The sequence below is a fragment of the Oncorhynchus tshawytscha genome, unplaced genomic scaffold, assembly GCF_018296145.1.
Source record: "Oncorhynchus tshawytscha isolate Ot180627B unplaced genomic scaffold, Otsh_v2.0 Un_contig_2795_pilon_pilon, whole genome shotgun sequence".
NCBI lineage: Eukaryota > Metazoa > Chordata > Actinopteri > Salmoniformes > Salmonidae > Oncorhynchus > Oncorhynchus tshawytscha.
Window position 1 is genome coordinate 191704 of NW_024609578.1, and position 22287 is coordinate 213990.

General features: G+C 41.4%; 1 protein-coding gene across 7 annotated transcripts in view; it reads left to right on the forward strand.

Annotated features, from left to right (window-relative positions):
• LOC112214449 (nuclear factor 1 X-type) overlaps positions 1-19208 on the forward strand; it is a 41599-nt gene extending 22391 nt beyond the window's left edge. For 5 of the 7 annotated variants that reach the window (XM_042316036.1, XM_024373193.2, XM_042316037.1 and 2 more), the window contains one exon: positions 18474-19208. In XM_042316036.1, the coding sequence (XP_042171970.1) occupies positions 18474-19193 (720 nt within the window). In that variant the 3' untranslated portion in view covers positions 19194-19208. Of the gene's footprint in view, positions 1-17250; positions 17679-17775; positions 17952-18473 lie in introns of those variants that run through there. The other 2 variants (XM_024373192.2, XM_024373189.2) reach the window with 2 other exon arrangements.
• The last annotated feature ends 3079 nt before the right edge of the window (positions 19209-22287 follow it).

Genomic DNA, 22287 nt, shown 5'->3' on the forward strand with positions numbered 1-22287 from the left:
TTTTCCATTACCCAAATAAGGATAGTTCCCGACTTGGAGTTAGGACTCTTGTGGGGACCGCAATTCCCTGTATGTCCCGGTCATGCTACTAAAATGTATGATAAAGTAGGAATGGCTTAGGCGGATGCAGATGTGTACATTATAGTGGGGTTTTAAGTTAGAGATTTATGTTCATCATCTTCAGACTAGATGGAAGAGCTCCTGACCTAAAGACATGTCTGTAGTTGATCTGCTTTGTAGGATGTGCTTGAGTTAACTGTGTGTGTGTTTGACTGTGTAACCGGGGTCAATGTGCTGCTAACAGCCTAGCTTCCTCCGACTGCCCCATACTGGGTTCGAACCAGTGGTCCTCTGCTTCACAACACACGTGACCGCCATTGACAATGCTCCAAAGGGTTGAGCCACTCAAAAGGTTCCAATTGAATGGCTCCTTCCGCGACATTTCAAGCTAGCCTTGGAGTGAGCTTGCAGCACGTTCTTAAAGCCGCTACATTTGCATAGGACATGTTTGAGCCTGAGTGATTAAAGTATATGTTTCAATGAGCATTCAAGGGCAATGTGCATCCATCTTTAAAATCTAAAACATTTGCAGCAGCAACTGCTCGAAGTAAAAACAATCATGGAGAAGAGAGTCTGTGTTTGGGCAATACAGTAGGTCATGTTAGCGCTCCAAGCCGTTCTTTTAACCAATGTGATTTGTTAGATTCCCCCCCCATCAATCAATACGGTGCATATTTACTGTAACTGAGCTCTATGTATATTTGAGAAAGACTCTTTATAGCCATGGCTGGTTGTATTCTCTCCTTGGAAGCGGAGTGTGATTAAAACAGACAATATAAGCGTATTGTATTTCCTAGGGGACAGGAAGGAATGTGAATGCATCATAACCATATTACTCTAGTTAGGAACTGTTTCTGTTGCCAAGTCAGTGGATACATGGGATACCCTCCCTAACAGTGGCTCTGCACAAACAGACAGAACCCAACCCAACTCCAACCAAAAACAGCCACTAGAAAGATGTCTGCCTCCTCCGAATTCATCTGACATGTTTTGTTGTGAGAGAGAGAAGCATGTCGCTGGTGGGACTTTGGCCGGTACAATCCCTCCACTGTTAAAACAATGCCGCAGTTGTCTTCCATAACCTAATTACTCCCTCCAGGGGGAGAAAGGCAACAGCACAAAATCCCAGAGTTAGGGGTTCTGATCTCCACTCTGAAAGAAAAGGCCTCATTCATTTCCCTCCACCACACAGACGGTCTGTTTTTCATTGGTCTAGGATTGGGTTGAGTTTAATAGTTTAATTACAAACTATCATGATATTGGAGTATAAAAGCTTTGTTTTATTTGGAGTCTGCTCCGTGATCTCTTATGAGAATGAGGAGCACTTTCTGTATTACCCCTAGTAAAACTAGTTGGGGTTTTGATTGAGGTCATTTTAACATATCTGACCTCTTGTCCTATGCCCATAATGTGTTGGAGCTGGAGACTAATCAGGATATCACTGTTATCATGCTCTTGTTGATACAGGCAGACCGATACTGTAAAGGCACACAGAACTAACATGTCTTTTAGGTGCAACTTTTCTGTACAGCAGGCTAGGGAAAAAAATAAAACATTGTTCCCTCTTTGTTTTTCATCACCTCCAACATGTACTAGCACTGGAAGGTTGCTGAAACGGTATTACAGTAATTGAACACAAGGAAGTCTCTACAGGAAGAAGGGAAAGGGATGTGGGCAGTAGCATTTACCAATAGGAAAACAGTGTTCATGTCTCTCACTCCCCAGAACATCACCCACCTCCTATTTTATTTATTTGTTTATGCGGACTGAGAAAATCAGAGCTGCCATTGTATGACACATGGCAAGTTTACTATTGGATAGCCTTTTTTGTCAATGTTTATTGCTAACTTAGTCTGCTTAAGGAAGTCTCTGCATTTGGTTATCTGGGGCTTTTCCTTCTACTATGTGGCACAGGCTTATAAACACAGAATAAATGAGTCATCATCTTTGCATTCATTGACCAGAAGCCTTTATGAGGATTTCTTTGGTTGACATTGGCATGAATACAATTCATCTGTATATTAGTTCAGCCCCACACAAATTGAGTTTAGTAACATTAGCTTTTTTGCTTAAGTTTTATTTGTTGTCAGTTGGTTCATGTAAATATAAGGGGTATGCTCTGATGCAGTGAGCGCCTACACAGTATGTCCATGTAGGCCTACTCTATGAACAGGCCACACAAGAAGACCAGACAGTGGTGTGTCTCTGTGAGTGTTTGTGTTAGCCTGAGTTGCTTTCCTGTGCTGTGTGTGGCTGTGTCCGGCGTGTGTGTGGCTGTGTCCGGCGTGTGTGGACCCCGGCCCTCATTGTCGGCATCCTTCCGCTCTAGAGGGGACGGCAGCAGAGGAAGCTTAACTTTGCTGACATGAAGGAGGCTCTTCCTTCAGTCTCTCTACTGGTTGATTAACCCTCTCTGTCTACCTGTCTGGGACTAACCACTGGGACTAACCATGAAGCACGTCTGGGGTTCTTATCTCATGTTTGGTTCACTGCAACAACAATGATGACGATAGTACCATTGTTACACAGTTACCATTTTTTTTCAGATATATAGACATTATGCTTGAACGTAAATCGCATTAATGAACTTTCTTGAACCTCAAAGAGAACATGATTTATTTATTTATTGATTTACATCTATGAAACAGGAAACAAACAAGTACCTGTCTTGTCTATTAAAATAACTTCCATACTTTCTCCTGGATGATGAAAGGGAATTGAGTCATTATCACGTCAATGACTGCTAGATAATGGTACCTGTGGGTTATGTGAAGCGGCTCTATTTAATATCATCACATGAATAGTTTTCATCTCTTTCTTTCTTTCTTTCTTTCTTTCTTTCTTTCTTTCTTTCTTTCTTTCTTTCTTTCTTTCTTTCTTTCTTTCTTTCTTTCTTTCTTTCTTTCTTTCTTTCTCTCTCTCTCTCTCTCTCTCTCTCTCTCTCTCTCTTTCTCTGTCTTAGCAGAGGCAGTCCTTTATTGGACCTATTGCAGACACACCTACAGGAGTGTCCATGAGCTGCACCTCTATTAAACATACCCCCATTTGTGTAATTTGCCCTCAGCAGCAGTAAAACAAAGTACAGGGTGTTTTGGCCTTACTCAAGAGCCGTGCAGGTGTGACTGACTGCGGATCAGCAGGCCACATGGAGGACTCGGAAGCAAGAGTCTAATTGCTGGTTCTCAGTTTCCTCATGTGAGAGAGAATGGTAGAGAGATAGAAACATAGAGACAGAGGGGGGAGAGAAGGGCACAGACATGGAGGGTGAGACAGTGGGGGTTGTGAGTTTGGGATGGCGGCAAAGCATTTGCATAAAGGACAGGGCAGTGTGCCCGGCTGTGGAAAGGGTTGGCATCACGCCTCACCGACTGGCAGAGGGAAGACTGAAGAGAGAGAGAAAAAAATGAGAGATGGAGAAAGACAGAGGGGGGGTAAATTTAGTCAATAGTGCATCCCTTGTTCAGAAAGAGGAGGGCCCTGGCTGTTGGCAGGAGAGCTGGATAAATCTCTAGTTTGATTGTGTGCTAGATTGCCCCTTTATTTCTTTGATTGCAAAGCGTTCAACACTCTGCAAGAGTAGTGTGCTTCCCTGTTTGTGCATGTGTGAGTTTTTTGTTCAAGCCATGATTGTCTCCTCACATGTTTCTCAGTCTATACTTATATGTAATCAGTACATCTTGCAATTTAGAGTGGCTTGTAAAATGCTAACTCTTCCTAACCCTAAAGCACATTATTAGTAAGCTGTATTATCCTCCATGGGTTCACAGCAGACCCTGGTCCAGACAGTTCTACTGCCTTACCCATACCTAGCCAATGCAATACTAAATGCTAATTTACTGCATAGGCATGAATATATCCTCAAGACAAATGGACCACAGAACAGAGAAGGAGACCGAGCCATTTGCTGGTGGCCTCTCCCTGCCCTCCAATCAAAATACACCCAGTCCAAATTGGACTCCGCCCCCACAGACAACACTCCACGGGTCTGGCTCAATCAGAGAGGACCCCAGAGTCACAATGCTGCAGCCGCACTGGCTGCACTACTGATGATGTCATAATAGTAGAGCGTGAAAGGGACGATTATCTAGCATGGGCTTGTTATTTCTGTCCCTGGGTATGACTAGCTTGTTACCCATAAAGCCTGTAGTTACGACGGAGACTGTAATGATGCGTCATACTGTACTCTCGGGGCATATGTGTTTTTTAATTACTAGACATCCCTTTGATTTCTTACCCTGCACTGTTTGAAAGTGGAATAAAGCCCTTCAGCTTAGTTAAGCAGCAAGTTAACACATGAACGTGAGATCCCTCTTTTCATGTAGTGTTGAGATTCTGAATCAAAAGGACATGTAGTGGGTTCTTTTTAGACTGTGGAACGTTCAGATCTCTGAGCTCTGGAATGAGTTACAATGCTCATAAAAATGAAAGTTCTCCCAACTACATGAATTGGGCCATAGAGATAACAGTAGGCAATGTGCTATGAATTAAATCAGGCCCTATCAAGTTAAAAAAAATACTTTAGATTTCTGAAAACAACATTGCTTTTTGTGACGGACATATTCAATGAGCTGCCAAGTAAATTGTCATTAGCCATATATTTTAGCCTCGCAGACCATCGTTTGTGGGATTGTTACCAGGGTTTAAGGAGATGAATTGAGATTTAATTGGTGAATGGAACTGTGGACGTTATTTTCTGTGATGAATACATTTCAATTTTAATTCACAACGCCAGAACTGATTGCTAAACAGTCCTTCCTTTAGTGTAATCATGTCCTCCAGAGGTTCAGTGTTTCTTAATGGAGGTCGACAGACGCTGGGTAGCTGCGGCCCGTCGACGGCTCTCTGAGGAGATAAACATGTTGTCTGGTGCAGAGTCAGCCAGCCTGTCACAGCACGGCGAGCCGCCAGCACCGTCACTGAAAGCAGGGCGGTGGTTTCCCTATTCAACTAAACATTCTTTCTAGACAGCGGCGTGGGGCTAGGGGGAAGAGGAGGGACAGGAGAGGAGGGGGGGAGGGCATGTGATGAGGTTCAAGTGGAAACCTCAAGTGCTACTACTGCTACCCTCATGAAGTCAGACCTTGTGGTGATATGCCTTGCCCTCTGTACAGTAGGCGTCTCACCTGTTTTAAAGGGTCTACTCACTAGTATGACATCATTAGCCATCATCAGCATTGTTCTCTATGTAAACATACTCGTGTGTTGCTAAATTTGTTTAAAATATTTTCCTGCACACCCTGTCAATAATATTCCATCGTTTCTCTGGAACACGAAACAAGTTTCAGCCTGCGTTATAACTAAAGGCAGAATAATATCAATTTGATATCTCTGGACACCATTACAAAAGCAAAATGGTTTAGATCATTGGGTTCACCTGGATCTCAATGTTTTCAGAAAGGTTTCAGGTCTTGACATGGCACACAAACGTTTTTATGTTAATTCAGGCCGGTGCTGTTTGCTTAATGATCCTTGGCTCGATTTGTTCTTTAAAGCTCAAGATAAATCTTCTGGGGAGTCTATTGGAACCATACCTCGATATCTAACACCGCCTCATGAGTATTCCAGTCAACTATGTGGTAGTGCAGTGTGATATAAATGTCAGTGGTACTGTGGAGTGGGCTGGGGAGAGGAGAGGTGGTGGTAGTACTACCCCCTGCAGCAGCGTTGCGTGGCTGTGAGGTGACGACCCTGCGTGGGGCTGGAATGTGCCGTTCGTGCCTCCCTCTGATGGCTCCCCGGCCAACCCTGGGCCTGTGAGCACGCAGCACCACAAATTGCTTGCAGATTTTTCACACATAGTAACGCGCTGGTTTGTAAACTGAGATAATTACAACGAACGCTAGCGCTGCGCTTCAAAAGCCTTTACACATCACTTGCTTGCCCACAGAGAGAGTAAGATTGTGGGGAGGGTTTTTCTTTTTTCCCCTTTAGGTCGAATTTTCACTCTCTCCTTATTTTTCTGGTTTAATGGTTAACAGAATTGTTTACGCTGATTACAATGGAGAGTTACGAGGCTTGCACTGTACTCTCACTGTAGCCTACACTAATCACAATGGAAAACACTGGAGGTAAATGCGGGGAGCTTTATCCTATGTCCTCAATCCCGACAGAAATAGATTTTAACCCAGATGCGGCAGCTGATAGTGAGGTATTGGGAGGTGAATGGATGGCACTGGTACTTACAGACATGAATGTGTTAAAACAGAGGATTGACAGGACTTCGGAGGAGATCAACAGGAAAGTAGGGGTGTGGGTGCGTGGGAGAACGTGCTGACTGACAGTGTACCAGTGCCACTGTTGGCATATGCAGCCTTTGTCCCTTACTCACCTGCACCCTCAGAGCCATGTAGAGACTGAACCCAAGGAGGGCATGCCAACGGGGGAAGGGGCAGACCAGACTGACACGCTTACCTGTGGCAGAAGCCAGGCAAGGACACACACCTACTACCCTCTGTGAATGGCAAAGCCTGTATGAATGGCAACTTGAGTGTATATGCCACTTTGTGTATATGACGTTCATGTCTGTGGATGTGTTGGTCGTTTAGGGTCTATATGTTTACATGTACGTAAGGGCTCTATGGGTCGTTCTGGCTCTGACAAGGCTTGCTTACTTACTACTTAGGTTACATGTACATATTTGCACATAAGTCTGTGCATATAATTTGGATGTCCCTGAAGTGATGGTGTGTTAGTACACTGGCATGCCTACGTGCCTGGGCTGGCATGGCACCGCCCTGCGGCCATGTGTCTCTCACTCACCCAGGAGCTGCAGCATGTGTCTGCCTGGCCTGGCTGACTAAGCCTCCACTGCCGCCCGCCCTACCTCTTCTACTCTGTGTGGCCCGGCAGGGTCAGGGTCTGCCAGCATCCAGGGTCAGGGTCTGCCAGCTTCCAGGGTCAGGGTCTGCCAGCATCCAGGGTCAGGGACACTCAGCTGGTCAGGGGAGGACAGCAGTGAGCCACACCAGGCCCACATCTCTCTAATGAAGAGACAGGCTCTCGGGTTATCCAGACAGACCATGGCATAATTGGTCTAATGAGATGAGAATGAGGCCTGTGCTGCTCAGGTATCTTTCTACCATGGTTAATGGATTGTCTGGTTGTCTGACAGAAGACTAAGTTGTTGTTTGTATGGTCAGAAACATTTCATTTTCATTTTTATGCATCATCATTGATCCTAGACAATTGTATTCTGTTGTAAAATGTGTAATACTGCAATGCATCTATAATCAAAATATACACCTATTCGCCTAATGTTGTTAATGTATTCAGTTGAATTGTACATTTTTGAAAATGATTTAGAAATGTCATAAAAATGCATTTTGGGCGGTATTTTAAGAGTCCGCCACTCCTTCGTCAGACGCAATTCTCCTTGGAAAGCCTATTCATTTTAAGCAAGACCATTGTGAAATGATTGCATAGAACACAGTAACGGAAAGTTTATGATTGCATTTTTACCACAATGTTTTATAGAGATTGCAATCGAGTTCCTTTACTCTGCTATTGACCTATCCCACTGTGCAAAATCTGGTTGAAAATCTGGTTGAATCAACGTTGTTTCTACGTCCTTTCAATAAAATAATGAATTCAATGTGATGACGTTGAATCAACGTGTAAAACTGATTGGATTTGCAAAAAGTAGGGGAATTTCATATTTTTTACACCCAACTTTTACCCTATATTTTTGGGGGGTTTAATAGAGAATTCACGTACTCAACCAAATGTAATTTAAATTTGAACGTCAGTTCAACGTCTGTGGCCAGTGGGATGGGCCTGCCTGAAGTATGAGACAACCGCATATCTTATTTGGCCTTGACCTTAGTCAAGTGTCCATTTATAATGTTGGATAATGAGCCCGATATTGCTATTGGAAACACAGATACACTGTTTAATTTCATTGTTTGATTACCTTTATGAATTTGTATTATTCACATGTCGCTAACGCAGGATCACTGATAGGCTACCTGCCCCTTCTGTAAATGCTTTTAACGTAGTCCCTCCCCGTCGTCAACTCTGCTAATGGCCATCTCTACAGTAGCAGAGGTGTTCATTGGAGACCTCTCCATACCACTCTCACGTTGTGAGAGAAAAACAAACGTTGTGTTTCAAGTAGATGATTCACCATATAGGTATCCAGAAAGTAATGACAATGACACCACTCGTCTGTTCTCAAAGTTAGAGAATAGGCTGCTGCAAACTGTTTGTGCTCACCTCTGCTCTGCTTACAGGGACTCGCACGCCCTGTGGAACAAATCACCCCTTGACATCGCTGTCCATGTTTCCCTAGAGCCAACGAATAAAACCCTTTCTGTATCCGATGCACACAAATGACATCCAAGTAGGCCTACTAAATGTTTAAAAGAAAAATGGATGGTTGTCAAACGCGTAAATTAGCAAAGGTTTAATTTACTGTAGTTTACTCAACGTTGTGCTGCCTGCGCTCATTGCCTATTCTTTTTCAAAGAACGTTTCATTGCTGTCTTGTTGTAGGTTGGCACTAAATCAGACAATTTAAAAAAACGTCTTAACGGCTTAATAAAGGACTATTTGAAACTTGTTCAATTGACAGATTTGGTTGGAGTTAGTTGGAAAAGAGTGCTTAGACGAGATGTGAGTGTTTTACTCCCTTTCCCCTAGTCTTTGATATATTGTTTTAAGAACATTTACAAGAAGTTCACTGCAGATAATGATTATACAAAAGAAAATTTCACATCATGTCGCTGAACAAATTCTTCAAATGTTCATACTAATGAAGTTTCTCTTCGGGTTCGTTCAAAATTGGGTGGAAATTGGGTGTAAACGCCATTTACATTTTTATTGAAGTTCTGTTATTGTTAATATTTTGGCACCATAGATTATGCTTAACTCATTAAAAAAATCGGATTAGAAGATAACGAAAAAAAAGGTTTAGATTTTGAAAAGTGGTATGAGTATAAATTATATATTTTAGTTAGCCTATAAAGGAGCACATTCTGGGATTTTAAAGGTGTTTGTTGATTTTTAGATTATTAGCCTTTATATTATATTATATTTTCAATTTCTCGCTGTATGAAGCAATCAAAATCGAAAACCTAAGGACTCTTTTAATTATTTTACAACAAATGATTTCCTAACCTCCCTAAACCTAAAGGTTTTTATCTGCCAGTGAATTTGCTGAATATGTTCATATCAACGAAAGTTGCCCACTTAGTCTAGACATAGTTCTATACATTTCCTAAGCATTTATACTTATGAATTTCCGTATCAAAATCAAATCAAATGTTATTGATCGCATAGACATATTTAGCAGATGTATTGCAAGTGTAGCGAAATGCTTGTGTTCCTAGCTCCAACAGTGCAGTAGGATCTAACAATTCACAATACACACAAGTCGAAAAGTAAAATAATGGAATGAAGAAATATATAAATATTAGGATGAGCAATGTCGGAGTGCCATTGACGAGAATATACAGTATATACATATGAAATGAGTAAAACAGTATGTAAACATTATTAAAGTGGCCAGTGTTCATATTAAAGTGACCAGTAGCATACAGGTGCTGGCGTTCCTCTAAATAAGTGAAATGTACAAGTAACACACTTTGAAAAAACTTTCTGGATTAAACTTCGGGAATACTTATCCAAAGTAGGCCTACTGATGTGTGAAGAAATTAGACAAGAAATTGGAAAAACTGACACATAGTCCTGACCTAACTAAAACATCATATACACTGCCAATCCATGTAGAAAGCCTGTATTCTGTCTTGAAATAAAACCAGGCATATGTTTTTTTTAATGAAAAAAAAAAAAATGTACCGTAATTATACAGCAGTCTAATTGATCCAATCCTGCGTTCAATGTTTCCTGATTTTCCATATAGACTTGTGTAGACTTTTTTTAAATGCAAGTGAAAGAGTTCATCTGCACTTGGCAGGTCTCCTTCTGTCATCCAGACGCAAAAAGAATCGAGAAATACAAGTCCAAAAGTGTTTCCCCATGGATATAGTCACGTTGAACATTTTCTGTTCTGTTAATATAATACACATTGTTTTATTTGTTTAATTGAAACACTTTATTTTTGTATAAATTGCATGTTTAACTTGTATGGGGCAACAGGTAGAGTTGCCTATAACACGTGCCATGTGAGTGCAGACTATTCGCTTCTATGCTAAAATATTATAGAACTTGGAACTGAAGTTTTTGAGTAGGTTAGTGGGCTACATTTGGTGTGTATGCTATTGATTAACATGTTTTATGTCATGTTTTTGAATAGGCCTAAATATATAGGCAATTGCTCTCATGAAAGGGCACATATCCCAATCAATATTCTCTTGAATTAACAAATCAACACATTTCAACTGGCCTATAAGCACACTGATGTATTTACAAGCACTATTCCCAACACTTACACTTACAACACTTACAGGGATAAAGATAGTTTGCCATTCAATAGATTTTCCATCTGTGAATGAATCACTTTCTATACAGCCTAGGCAAGGCCTACACATATTTATGCAACGAATTGTATTGTAAAAATGTGTAGATTTTAGCCTGCCAGCCTGAATTTTTAGCTGCATTTATTTGTAGGTGCTTGGGTTTATTCTGCTATTATTAATTGAAACTGGATTTTACTGACGGTGACAAAGTGGCACAAATGGCTCGCTGGCGGGAGTGCCAACCAGTCTATCCAGCTCCTTCATTTCCATCGTCCTCTTGGCAGACTCCTATGATGATGTCTTCACTCTTTAAGCATTAATATTGTGAGGGAAGAAAACAGTGGCAGCATGTTTAATTGTCTTGGCCAAAGTCTCAACTAAACTATTTTGAATGAGTTTGAAATGTTTTTCAATAGGCTAGATCATCATATTTTGAAATGTAGTCTACTGTGAATATGTGAAATCACTATAGTGGCATTTGGCCTATATCATACCATGGCCTGTCCGCTTGTTGTAACACAAGGCATCGTGGTGTGGTTAGTTAAGAGTTCACACTGGTCTGTAGGCCTGATGTTTTTCGCGGTATTATAGGAACAGTCACGAGCAGCAGGTCTAGGTGGGGTCAAGTCTTCGTTGGATGAGAGCATGCGCACCGCATGTTTCTGCTTCCTGTCAGTCCATGTTATTGAAAATGATGACAAATAAATGAAATGAGAGACACAAAGGTAACCATTTGAGACACTGGTTGAAAATAGCGATAAAAATGGCAGGGCTAGCTCAAGCAATTCAGCAGGTAGCCTGAGAGGAGCCATTTAGACGTTCTTTGAGTGAGTAAATAAATGTAGGCCAATCATGTAAATGAACGAAAATGTCTGTATGATAACACATTTAGCAATTATTGATATCCATAGACTGTACCTTGGCTCATTGGAGAATGTAACATGGTGCCAATGTGAAGGCAGAGGCCTATGCCCTAAGGTTTCAAATGGGTACAATTGCCCTTATTTTAGGGCCCCAAAAACGTAATACTTCCAGATCAACTGTAATGTCAATACAATTGTAAAGCACAAGTTCTCCCCTTTCCAACAGAATCAATTACATGACCTAAACACTGCCCGTTTCTGCATAATTCAAGCTGGCAATGAAAGCGTGATAATGAGAAGAGATATTGTGTGGGAAAATTGCTTTTTTTCACTCGATCTGTCCAACTTATCACCTTATCTCCTCTAAAATGTAAATAAAACTCTATAAAGAGTTTATATAATGTGTCATTGCATACCTATTTGAAGGTTTGTGTCGAATTTGAATCAGGTTTTTAGGGCGGTGCTAAAGTGATCTTAGAAGTAAACAGGGGCTTTGATGATTGCATGCAATGATGACGCAAAAAAATACCCTTACCCGTCACTGTCCATTTCTGTTTTTTAAAGGATGAGAGAAGTGCTACACCTGGTGGAGAGAGATTGTAAGACAGAAATAGTTGCTTTATGCGTGTTGTAAATTACGACATGACACGTCTAGATGTAATGGAAGGTCCGTTTTTTCAACTTTTCTCCAATACTATAGAGTAGAGGTCGACCGATTAATCAGAATGGCCGATTAATTAGGGACGATTTCAAGTTTTCATAACAATCGGAAATCGGTATTTTTGGGCGCCGATTTTTTAATATTTTTAAATAAAAAATAAAAAAAACTTTATTTAACTAGGCAAGTCAGTTAAGAACACATTCTTATTTTCAATGATGGCCTAGGAACGGTGGGTTAACTGCCTCGTTCAGGGGCAGAATGACAGATTTTCACCTTGTCAGCTCGGGGGATCCAATCTTGCAACCTTAGAGTTAACTTGTCCAACGCAATAACGACCTGCCTCTCTTTCGTTGCACTCCACAAGGAGACTGCCTGTTACGCGAATGCAGTAAGCCAAGGTAAGTGGCTAGCTAGCATTAAACTTATCTTATAAAAAACAATCAATCATAATCACTAGTTACCTACACATGGTTGATGATATTACTAGATATTATCTAGCGTGTCCTGCGTTGCATATAATCTGACTGAGCATACAAGCATACAAGTATCTAAGTATCTGACTGAGTGGTGGTAGGCAGAAGCAGGCACATAAACATTAATTCAAACAGCACTTTCGTGCGTTTTGCCAGCAGCTCTTCGTTGTGCGTCAAGCATTGCGCTGTTTTTGACTTCAAGCCTATCAACTCCTGAGATGAGGCTGGTGTAACCGAAGTGAAATGGCTAGCTAGTTAGCGCGCGCTAATAGCGTTTCAAACATCACTCACTCTGAGCCTTCTAGTAGTTGTTCCCCTTGCTCTGCATGGGTAGCGCTGCTTCGATGGTGGCTGTTGTCGTTGTGTTGCTGGTTCGAGTCCAGGGAGGAGCGAGGAGAGGGACGGAAGCTATACTGTTACACTGGTAATACTAAAGTGCCTATAAGAACATCCAATAGTCAAAGATTAATGAAATACAAATGGTATAGAGGGAAATAGTCCTATAATTCATATAATAACTACAACCTAAAACTTCTTACCTGGGAATATTGAAGACTCATGTTAAAAGGAACCACCAGCTTTCATATGTTCTCATGTTCTGAGCAAGGAACTGAAATGTTAGCTTTCTTACATAGCACATATTGCACTTTTACTTTCTTCTCCAACACTTTCTTTTTGCATTATTTAAACCAAATTAAACATGTTTCATTATTTACTTGAGGCAAAATTGATTTTATTGATGTATTATATTAAGTAAAAATAAGTGCTCATTCAGTATTGTTGTAATTGTCATTATTACAAATACATTTTAAAAAATCTTCAGATTAATCGGCATTGGCTTTTTTGGTCCTCCAATAATCGGTATTGGTATGGCGTTGAAAAATCATAATCGGCCGACCTCTACTATAGAGCCATTACCATGTCGATCAACGCTTGAATAGAAACCTAGTTCACACCCCCGATTTTGAAGTCAACACAGTCGCTACAGTCCCATTAGTTTCCTTTGTAGCCTCGTTTGGATGTTGCGGTTGCGCACATTTGTATGGAATGGGGTGAGTTGGCAATTTCTCGCATGGAATAGCCTTAATTTCTCAGAACAAGAATAGACTGATGAGTTTCAGAAGAAAGGTCTTTGTTTCTGGCCATTTTGAGCCTGTAATCGGGAGTTGTTAAGAGTAGTCTTCTCTTTTCAGCAGTAGGTATTTGTTTTCCAAACTGAACATTATTCCTGCGATTGTATTTTGAAATGTGCAAAGGCAAACCTACAGCCGCAACCAGCCATAGAAATATAATCCATATATGGCTGTTCTCATTCAAGTCAGGACTGGAAGCCATTGCTAATTTATCCATGAGTTTAACAGTCAAATTGGCAGAGTAAGAGGTTCCGAAACCTTTCTATGTCTATGGCCACAATGCAGCAAGCTGCATATTTGGCACGCATGCTGCACAAACTGCGACCTTCCCAATTGTAGACATACAGAAAACTGCCAAAATAATGGAAACGCTTGAGTAAATGAGGGATACAAAGTATATGTTATGGTGTGCAGTGCATTTTCCTGGCACTTAGGTCCACTTGTAGAATCTATCCCAAAGCGCATTGAAACTGTTCTGGCAACTCTTTGTGGCCTAACACCCTTTTATTAAGACATGTTATGTTGGTGTTTCCTTTATTTTGGGAGTTACCTGTATATGCTTGTGATAACACTTAATCCACTGTTATTTTTTAGAAACTATTCATCCTCTGTGGCTAAATTATGCTCTCTGGTGTATTTTGAATATTGAGAGTGGACCCAGCCCCTGACTCATACACTTGACCAGTCACATTTATTTATTATACATTTTATTTGTAATTGTTTTATTCATCAGTTACCCAATCAAGTCAGGGCCCCCCAGTTACCCACGTGGGGCCCCTACGTGCTGTGATTGATTTACTTTGACGATATACCATAAATCACCAACACAGATTTGCGCTGCCTACTTTATTAAGAGTCTGAAAATAGGACTTGCTTATTTTTTATAGAGAGGTGAGGTAGGCTGCAGTTTTCAAAATTGCGCTACTAAAGAGAGAAATGCATTGCGAGCAGTGGCTGGCTGACGTAATTGATTATTGAATAACAAAACAAGAGATGGAGATACTGAAGATATGTGGAAAGAAATATGGCTAATTACTGAGGGTTTATTTGTTGTTGTGTGTGGGTAGGTAGGAGATCATCATTGAAACAGAGCACTGCTGACAATGAAGGTTGTACACCTTAAAGGACAAGTGCAGTTTTATATATATTTACACACTATGTGGAATAATACTGTGAAATTGTGAAAATAATGATATTGCCCTTTTAAGTGTAAGAGCTGTTTGAAAAGACCGTCTGAAATTTCAGCCTGTTTTGGTGGGATGGAGTTTTGGCCTGCAATGTGACATCACCAGGCGGTAAATTAGTTAATAGACCAATAACAAACCCACTACGCACAGACGTCAATTCAACATCTATTCCACGTTGGTTCAACATAATTTCATTCAAATGGAATGGCAACAATGTTGATTCAATCAGTGTGTGCCCAGTGTGAACGTTTTGTACTTAATATAATATTGAGATAAAAACGGCTTCATTGAACCTCTGCCAATAATAGCTAGTTTTCAGTGCAAGAACTTTCTTAACCACCACACAGACCACTCTTAGGTCCATGTACTGGCAGCTTAGCAAACTGTTATTGCATGAGAAATTGCTCTTTGCTCAATATCCTGAAGCAATTTAAAAATATATTTTTGACCATTTTAATTGAAAACAATCACAGTAATGTACTTGATATAATATTGAGATATAAACGGCTTCATTGGACCTTGAAAACCACATGACAGTTTTGAATGTGGGATATTCACATTAAATTGTATCTGCTGTAGTGCTTCATAGGATGATTATGGTTTTTGCACTTAGAACACAAAATTTAACCACCACACAGATAGTCTACTTTGCTTAGGTCCATGTACTGGAAACCACTCCTTTCTTTCACGAAGGCCTAAACTGTTATTGTCTTGATTTCCAGATAGTGTCTCATCTTTTGTTCTCCCTGTATCAATATCCTGTTATTTTTGTGTGTGTGTGTCTTTGTATTTTATGCACGTGTACAGGTATATTTGCTCAGCACTCTCTCTCTGTCCCTCTCTCTCTCTGTCTCTCTCTCTCTCTCTCCCACACAGACTCGCACACAGACTCACATACAGACTCACACACAGACTCACATACAGACTCACATACAGACTCACATACAGACTCACATACAGACTCACACACACTCACCCTATAAAGTATGTGTATCTTCAATTGAGATGTTCCTCTTATTTTAATGTCAGTTTTGTTTGTCTTTTGTTAGATGCTCATCGTGTCCTGCAACAATGGGTATTAGAGAAAGCAACAGAAATTGAACCCAAACCCAGGGATATATTGTCCTTTATTGTGCATTGTGAATGTTGATGGGTGTGAGCCAGAACATCTTGAAGCCAACTACTAAATGCTGGTGTGATGCTGTCTTCATTGTTCTAAGATTAAGCAGAAATAGTGCATGATACTGCAGCATATTAACTAGAGATTAGATTATATCGGTTGTACAGAGTGAGCGTGCACTAATACAAATGTGTTTTCCATCATCTTTGTTGCAAATGGTGGACCAGAAATAGAGACGTTCATCCATTTTACGGCAATTACGAACCCTGCAAACCCAACCCAAAGAACAATAAGACATCCACTTATTCAGACCGTTACAGATGCCTCTGCAAACTGTCCAGCAGTTGTAGAAGAAAGAGATGCATCATGGAGGCAAGGCACTCATTATTAGTCACCAACATGGACGACACAGCCATTGGAGGCTTTTGAGAAATAAAGCTCAATGATTTATCTGCAGACTCTCCTGATTTTGGATTGGTGTTGATGAGATTGGGCTGAATGCGCCATAGCTACAGTTGTACCGGAGCAGTACCCATTTGGTGTTCCTCCTTTTACCCTCCGTAATAAACATGCAGTGTCTTTGGTTTTAAAGCACTCGGCGATACATTGATGCATCTTCTCTCAGGGTGGGAAAAAGGGTGGGTTTGTTTCCCCCTCTTTGTTCCTGTGGTAAATCCAAGACCAGCTGCTGGTTGTGGGGTCTGGTGGGATTTTGGAGCTGTGTGTTTTCTCTTGCCATCCTGTGCCAAGGTGGCGTCATGGAAGCAAAAAGAGAGGGTGGGGGTAGTGAGATGAGGCAATGGCGGCCATACTGGAGATGGAAGCAGACTGAAGGTAGCTAGGATTGGTGTACGAGAAATACATGTCTCCTGAACTTTGCCTATGTATCAGATAGGAACTTGTCGATTTGGCAAATTGTCGGACAGGACTACGTACACTCTCTCTCCCGCTCTCCCTCTCTCGCTCTCCCTCTCTCATTCTCTCTCCGGCTCTCTCCCTCTCTTTGCCACTAACCCCCCCTCCTTTCTCCTTTCTCCTTTCCCTCCCTTTCAGCTCTTGAAGCTAACGCATTGGCTGGGCTACAGGCATCTTGCTGCCAAATAGGTGGGCCCTTTTCGTGTTGGCAAAGGCTCAAGCAATGGTTAGGGAAAGAACGCGGAGAGGACGAGAGACGGCGAGAGAGAAAGAGAGAGAGAAAGAGAGAGAGTTGGAGAGAAAAGGGGAAAAAAGAAGCAGCACTCGGCTTTGCCAGCGGTCGTACGCGCTTGTCCAACATTGATTCGGTTCTCTCCTTTTTTTCCTATTCTGTGCTCTGCACTCCCCCCCCGCCTGTGTGTGTCTCTCTGAGTCGTACGGGGCCCACAGATCTGAGCAAACACCACTACCAATTACGCTTTGCCAAGGATTTTTTGTTGTTGCTTTATTTCCTTCTTTTTTGGGGGGTGGAAGCGCAAAAGAAGAGTGTTTGTTTATTTTAAATGTGTCTATTCCAGTTGGTATATTTAGATCATTTTTGACTCTTAAATACCATTCACCATTTCTATTTTTACCATATTTCCATTATTTCTCAATATTAGTTTTCTTCTCTTTAAATTTGGGTATTTTGTCTTTCCGTCCCAGATTTAACCAGTGATCTTTTGCACATTTTTTACACCCTGTCAAACCAGCACTTGCTGTACATTTGTGAGTGTGAGAAAAAAAGTGGTGTTGGAGATTTCTTTTTCATTTTGAACGTTGTGCCAAATTTATGATGAGAGTGCAAAATGGTAACTACCAGACCGTCTGTCTTCCTCTTGCAGTGTGTTTATGTGGTGATTTCTGTCCGCTCTCAGTTTGTTGTTGAAATGTGAGTCTGGTTAGACTTCTTTTGCATGGCAGCAGGAGAGATAGGACATGGTATGGCAGATCTTTTAGCTGCACATTTTAACAGTGGTCTTGTGGCGGCTAAGATTGGCGGTGAACGACCGGTGTGTGGCAACCCTGGCACAGGAACACTATGGCGAGATCTAGGCATTGTCGCTGAGCGATGTGTAGTGAAGGTATTATGGTATAGCTGAATAACTTCTCCTTTACAGTGGATGTAAAAAACAAGTGTTTTCTCGCCTTGAATTGTTTAATCTCGTTTGTCTTTTAAATGTAAATTAATCTGTTATTACAGTTTAATATAGTTTTTAAATGTGCTTTCAGGTTATATTTTTTTGTAAGAAGGACAGGACCAGTAATTTACTATTTGCATTGTAATTGTATGTATGTACCTACATTATTATTACATTTTGAATATGATTATTATGATTATTAATATTATCATTATTATGTCAGTTAGTGGTATTGTTGGTAATGCTAGCCCTGTCTAATTAAGTTGTTTCTGAACTGTATCCCCTCTATTGGCAGTGCATTTACATTCTATCAAAACAGGAATTATTTTGGGGAAAAATGTCAGTAAATTGCCTCATCGCTCTTCTATCTTCAATAACTGATCTCCAGCTGCTTGCATGACACCATACAGCATGAGATTAACAGAGCACCCTCTCTCTCTCTCTGTCTCTCTCTCCCTCTATTAGGATGAATTTCATCCCTTCATCGAGGCCCTTCTCCCCCATGTCCGTGCCTTCTCCTACACCTGGTTCAACCTGCAGGCACGCAAACGCAAGTACTTCAAGAAGCACGAGAAGAGGATGACAAAGGATGAAGAACGCGCAGTGAAGGACGAGCTGCTGGGTGAGAAGCCCGAGATCAAGCAGAAGTGGGCGTCGCGGCTGCTGGCCAAGCTCCGAAAGGACATCCGGCCCGAGTTTCGTGAGGACTTTGTGCTCACCATCACAGGCAAGAAGCCCCCCTGTTGTGTTCTTTCCAACCCCGACCAGAAGGGCAAGATCCGCCGTATCGACTGTCTCCGCCAGGCCGACAAGGTGTGGCGGCTGGACCTGGTGATGGTCATCCTGTTCAAGGGCAGCCCCCTGGAGAGCACGGACGGAGAGCGGCTGGTTAAGTCGCCCCAGTGCGCAAACCACGGCCTGTGCGTCCAGCCCCACCACATCGGCGTGTCCGTCAAGGAGCTCGACCTCTACCTGGCCTACTTCATCCACTCACCAGGTCAGTTGGTGAACGCCTTACAGCTTTCTGTCTTTTTCACACAAATACACACACACACACACACACACACACACACACACACACACACACACACGTCAGTTTGTAAGGCCTTTTGCAGCCACACTCTGAGCCTTGCCAAACCCTGTTCCTCCCCGTGCACCACCAGACCAAATGCCTGTGATAAATAAAGAGAATTGCCTCCAAATGTAACGCCTTATCAACATTACAATTCTAATACAACACATTACAGAACACATTTGACACCACTGACACACCGTTTAGTTTGTGTGTTGTTTTTGAGTTGTGTATGTGTCTTTAAATGTGTGCTTATCCAGAGATAATGTCTGTGCTGGTAAATTTGTTCAGGTGCTTGTGTGCAAATATGTCTGAATTCAAATATGCATGTTTAGGGGTGTGTTGTCTGTAAACAAACACATCTGCAAATGTGTGCACACATCTGCTAATGTGCACAGTAATTGTCTGACTATAAATTAGTGTCTTTAAGGCTGTTTTGTGTGTGTGTGCGTGTGTGTGTGTTTTATTTTTTATTTTATTTCACCTTTATTTAACCAGGTACCTAAGTTCTCATTTACAAACCCAAGATGCAAAGTAGTCCACAAACAACCAGAGTTACACCAAACATACAGACCAAATACAATAGAAAAAGTATATATACCTGTGCAAATAAATAAGGAAGGTAAGGCAATTGCCATAGTGGCCAATTACAATATACAATTGAACACTGGAGTGATAGATCAGAGGATGAATGAGCAAGTAGAGATACTGGGATGGAAAGGAGCAAAATAAATAAAAATAAATAACAGTATGGGGATGAGGTAGTTGCATGGGGTATTTACAGAACACATTTGATCTGTGAGCCACTGACAGCTGGTGCCTAGTTTGAGTCTCCTGCTTGTGATTTTTGTTTTTGGCAGCAGAGAACTTGTGTATGTGTCTTTAAATGGAGTGCTTATCCAGAGATAAAGTCTGTGCTGGTAAATTTGTTCAGGTGCTTGTGTGCAAATTTGTCTGAGACTTTAGATAAATATGCATGTTTAGGGGTGTGTTGTCTTTGTATGACACAAACACATCTGCTATTTTGTAAAAATGTCATGGATTAGGATGGTCAGTTTTACGAGGGTATGTTTGGCAGCATGAGTGAAGGAGACTTTGTTGCGAAATAGGAAGTGCATTTCAGATTGGAGATGTTTAATGAGAGTCTGGAAGGAGAGTTTAGAGTCTAACCAGACACCTAGGTATTTGTAGTTGTCCACATATTCTAAGTCAGAACCGTCCACAGTAGTGATGCTGGATCCAGAGTGTGTGGTGTGTGTTTGTGGTGCTTGTGCGGTGTAGCATGTGTGTGTGGTGTGTGTATGGTATGTGGTGTGTGTGTATGTGTGTGTGTGTGGTGTGGTGTGTGTGTGTGTCAGTAGCAGTCTGTTGTGTGTCTCTGGGCTGAAGAGCGTGGTGACAGTTGGCCCAGTACCAGGTTGTTTGGGATGCAGGCGACGGTGGCAGGGAGAGCCGCCCTGTCTCCAGCCTCAGCCTCAGCCTCCCGCGCTCTACTTTCTCTGGAACTGCAGCCCACCTCACAGTCAGCCCTGCTTCGGTCACTTCGCCAACACACACTCGCTCCCGCTCTCTCACACACACGTACACTCTCTCACACACACTCTTATAGCTTATACACAGAGACTTCCATACACTAATGCAAACACACACACACACACATGCACACTGCGTACAGAGACAACCCTTCTCTATATTAGCTCGTCAGTTTGGTTTAGTATGTTTATTCACTTTTTTATTTGTCCAAATTCAACACAGGTGTTTCGTCAACAAACTTTATATGATACTGTATAAGCAGTCCTTTTTCATCAGTTACTTGCATGGAACATGTGGATACTTACTTTGGAATGGAAAATGTCATGTTGAAATAGAGGAGACCCCGGTGTCAAGGAAATGTATAGTATATATTGAATGTTACGTTTCTCTTAGTCTGGTGGATACACAGAGCCCCCCATGTCAGAGGTCAAATGTTACGCAGAATTTTAAAGATGAATTGATCATTTATTATATATTAGCTGTTTAGATAGCTTGTCTTGGGTATCACTAAAATAATGCCACACTTTGTTTTGTAAATTATCTTAAATAATAATAGTAATAATAATATATATTTTTCAATAATATATTTGAATCTGTCTCTGATTACACAATTGTATTCATCTTTTTCTATTCCATGACATTGATCATGAGAAAAGCAATAAGGACTGCATGAAATAGTTTTGAGTCTTGACCGCACATTTTTCATGTTTATGAAGGAACCTTGCCATTTCTGTCTGACAATACATTTGCTGCTTGAAGATTTTGCTTTTGGCGTTCGTCTTTGTCTACAACTGAACAGTCCACTGTGATCGTGCTGAAACAAATCTTCCATTTGTTTTCTGTGTTTCCTATTGTCGGTTAGCAATGAAACACTCAAGTGAAAAGTGTTGTCAGGTATGCTGTGGGTGCAGTTAGTTGATTGACTCACGTATGGGCTGATGGAACCCTAACGTACGTAGAACCCTCTCCTGCGTTGGTTATCCATTAGTATAGGGTTAAAGAAACGTATTGTCTTACACCAGGCAAGCGTACAGTTACAGAGCCCTAATTCTGCTTCTTGGCACCGTGGTGCTGCAGACCTCTGTGACAGAGTACCCCATGCCGTGTTCTTTTCAGCACAGTGTGTAACTCAGCGTCAGTTAGCTGGGCCTCTGTGAGCTCGTCTTCCTGTTTCACAATGTGCTGCCGCTAACCCAGGCTCAGATTAGCTCCCTGTGAAGCCACCCCTTAGAGCTTAGCTCTTTTACCCTGTTCCAGTATTCACCAGTCATCCCGGTACTGTTTTACCCTTCTCTCTCTGTGTGTGTGTGTGTGTGTGTGTGTGTATGTGTGTGTTTACGTATGTCAACATGAATTTATTTTCTGAAACTTAAATTGATGCTGCAGTTCAGCTAAATTAAATATAGTATTCCCTCACTTCCGACTGGCCACAGACGTCAGTTCAACGTCTAGTTTTGGTTTACATTTGGTTGAGTTGTCACCTAATGTGAACTCAACATCATTCCCCCCCCCCCACAGTGTCATTGGATTTAGGTTAAAAGATGGGTAAAATAGGAAATTCCCGTACATTGATTACTTTTTGCCAATGCAATCAGTATTCCACGTTGATTCAGTGTCATCACATAGAATATTTTGGTTAAATGATGTGGAAACAACGTCAATTCAACCGTTTTT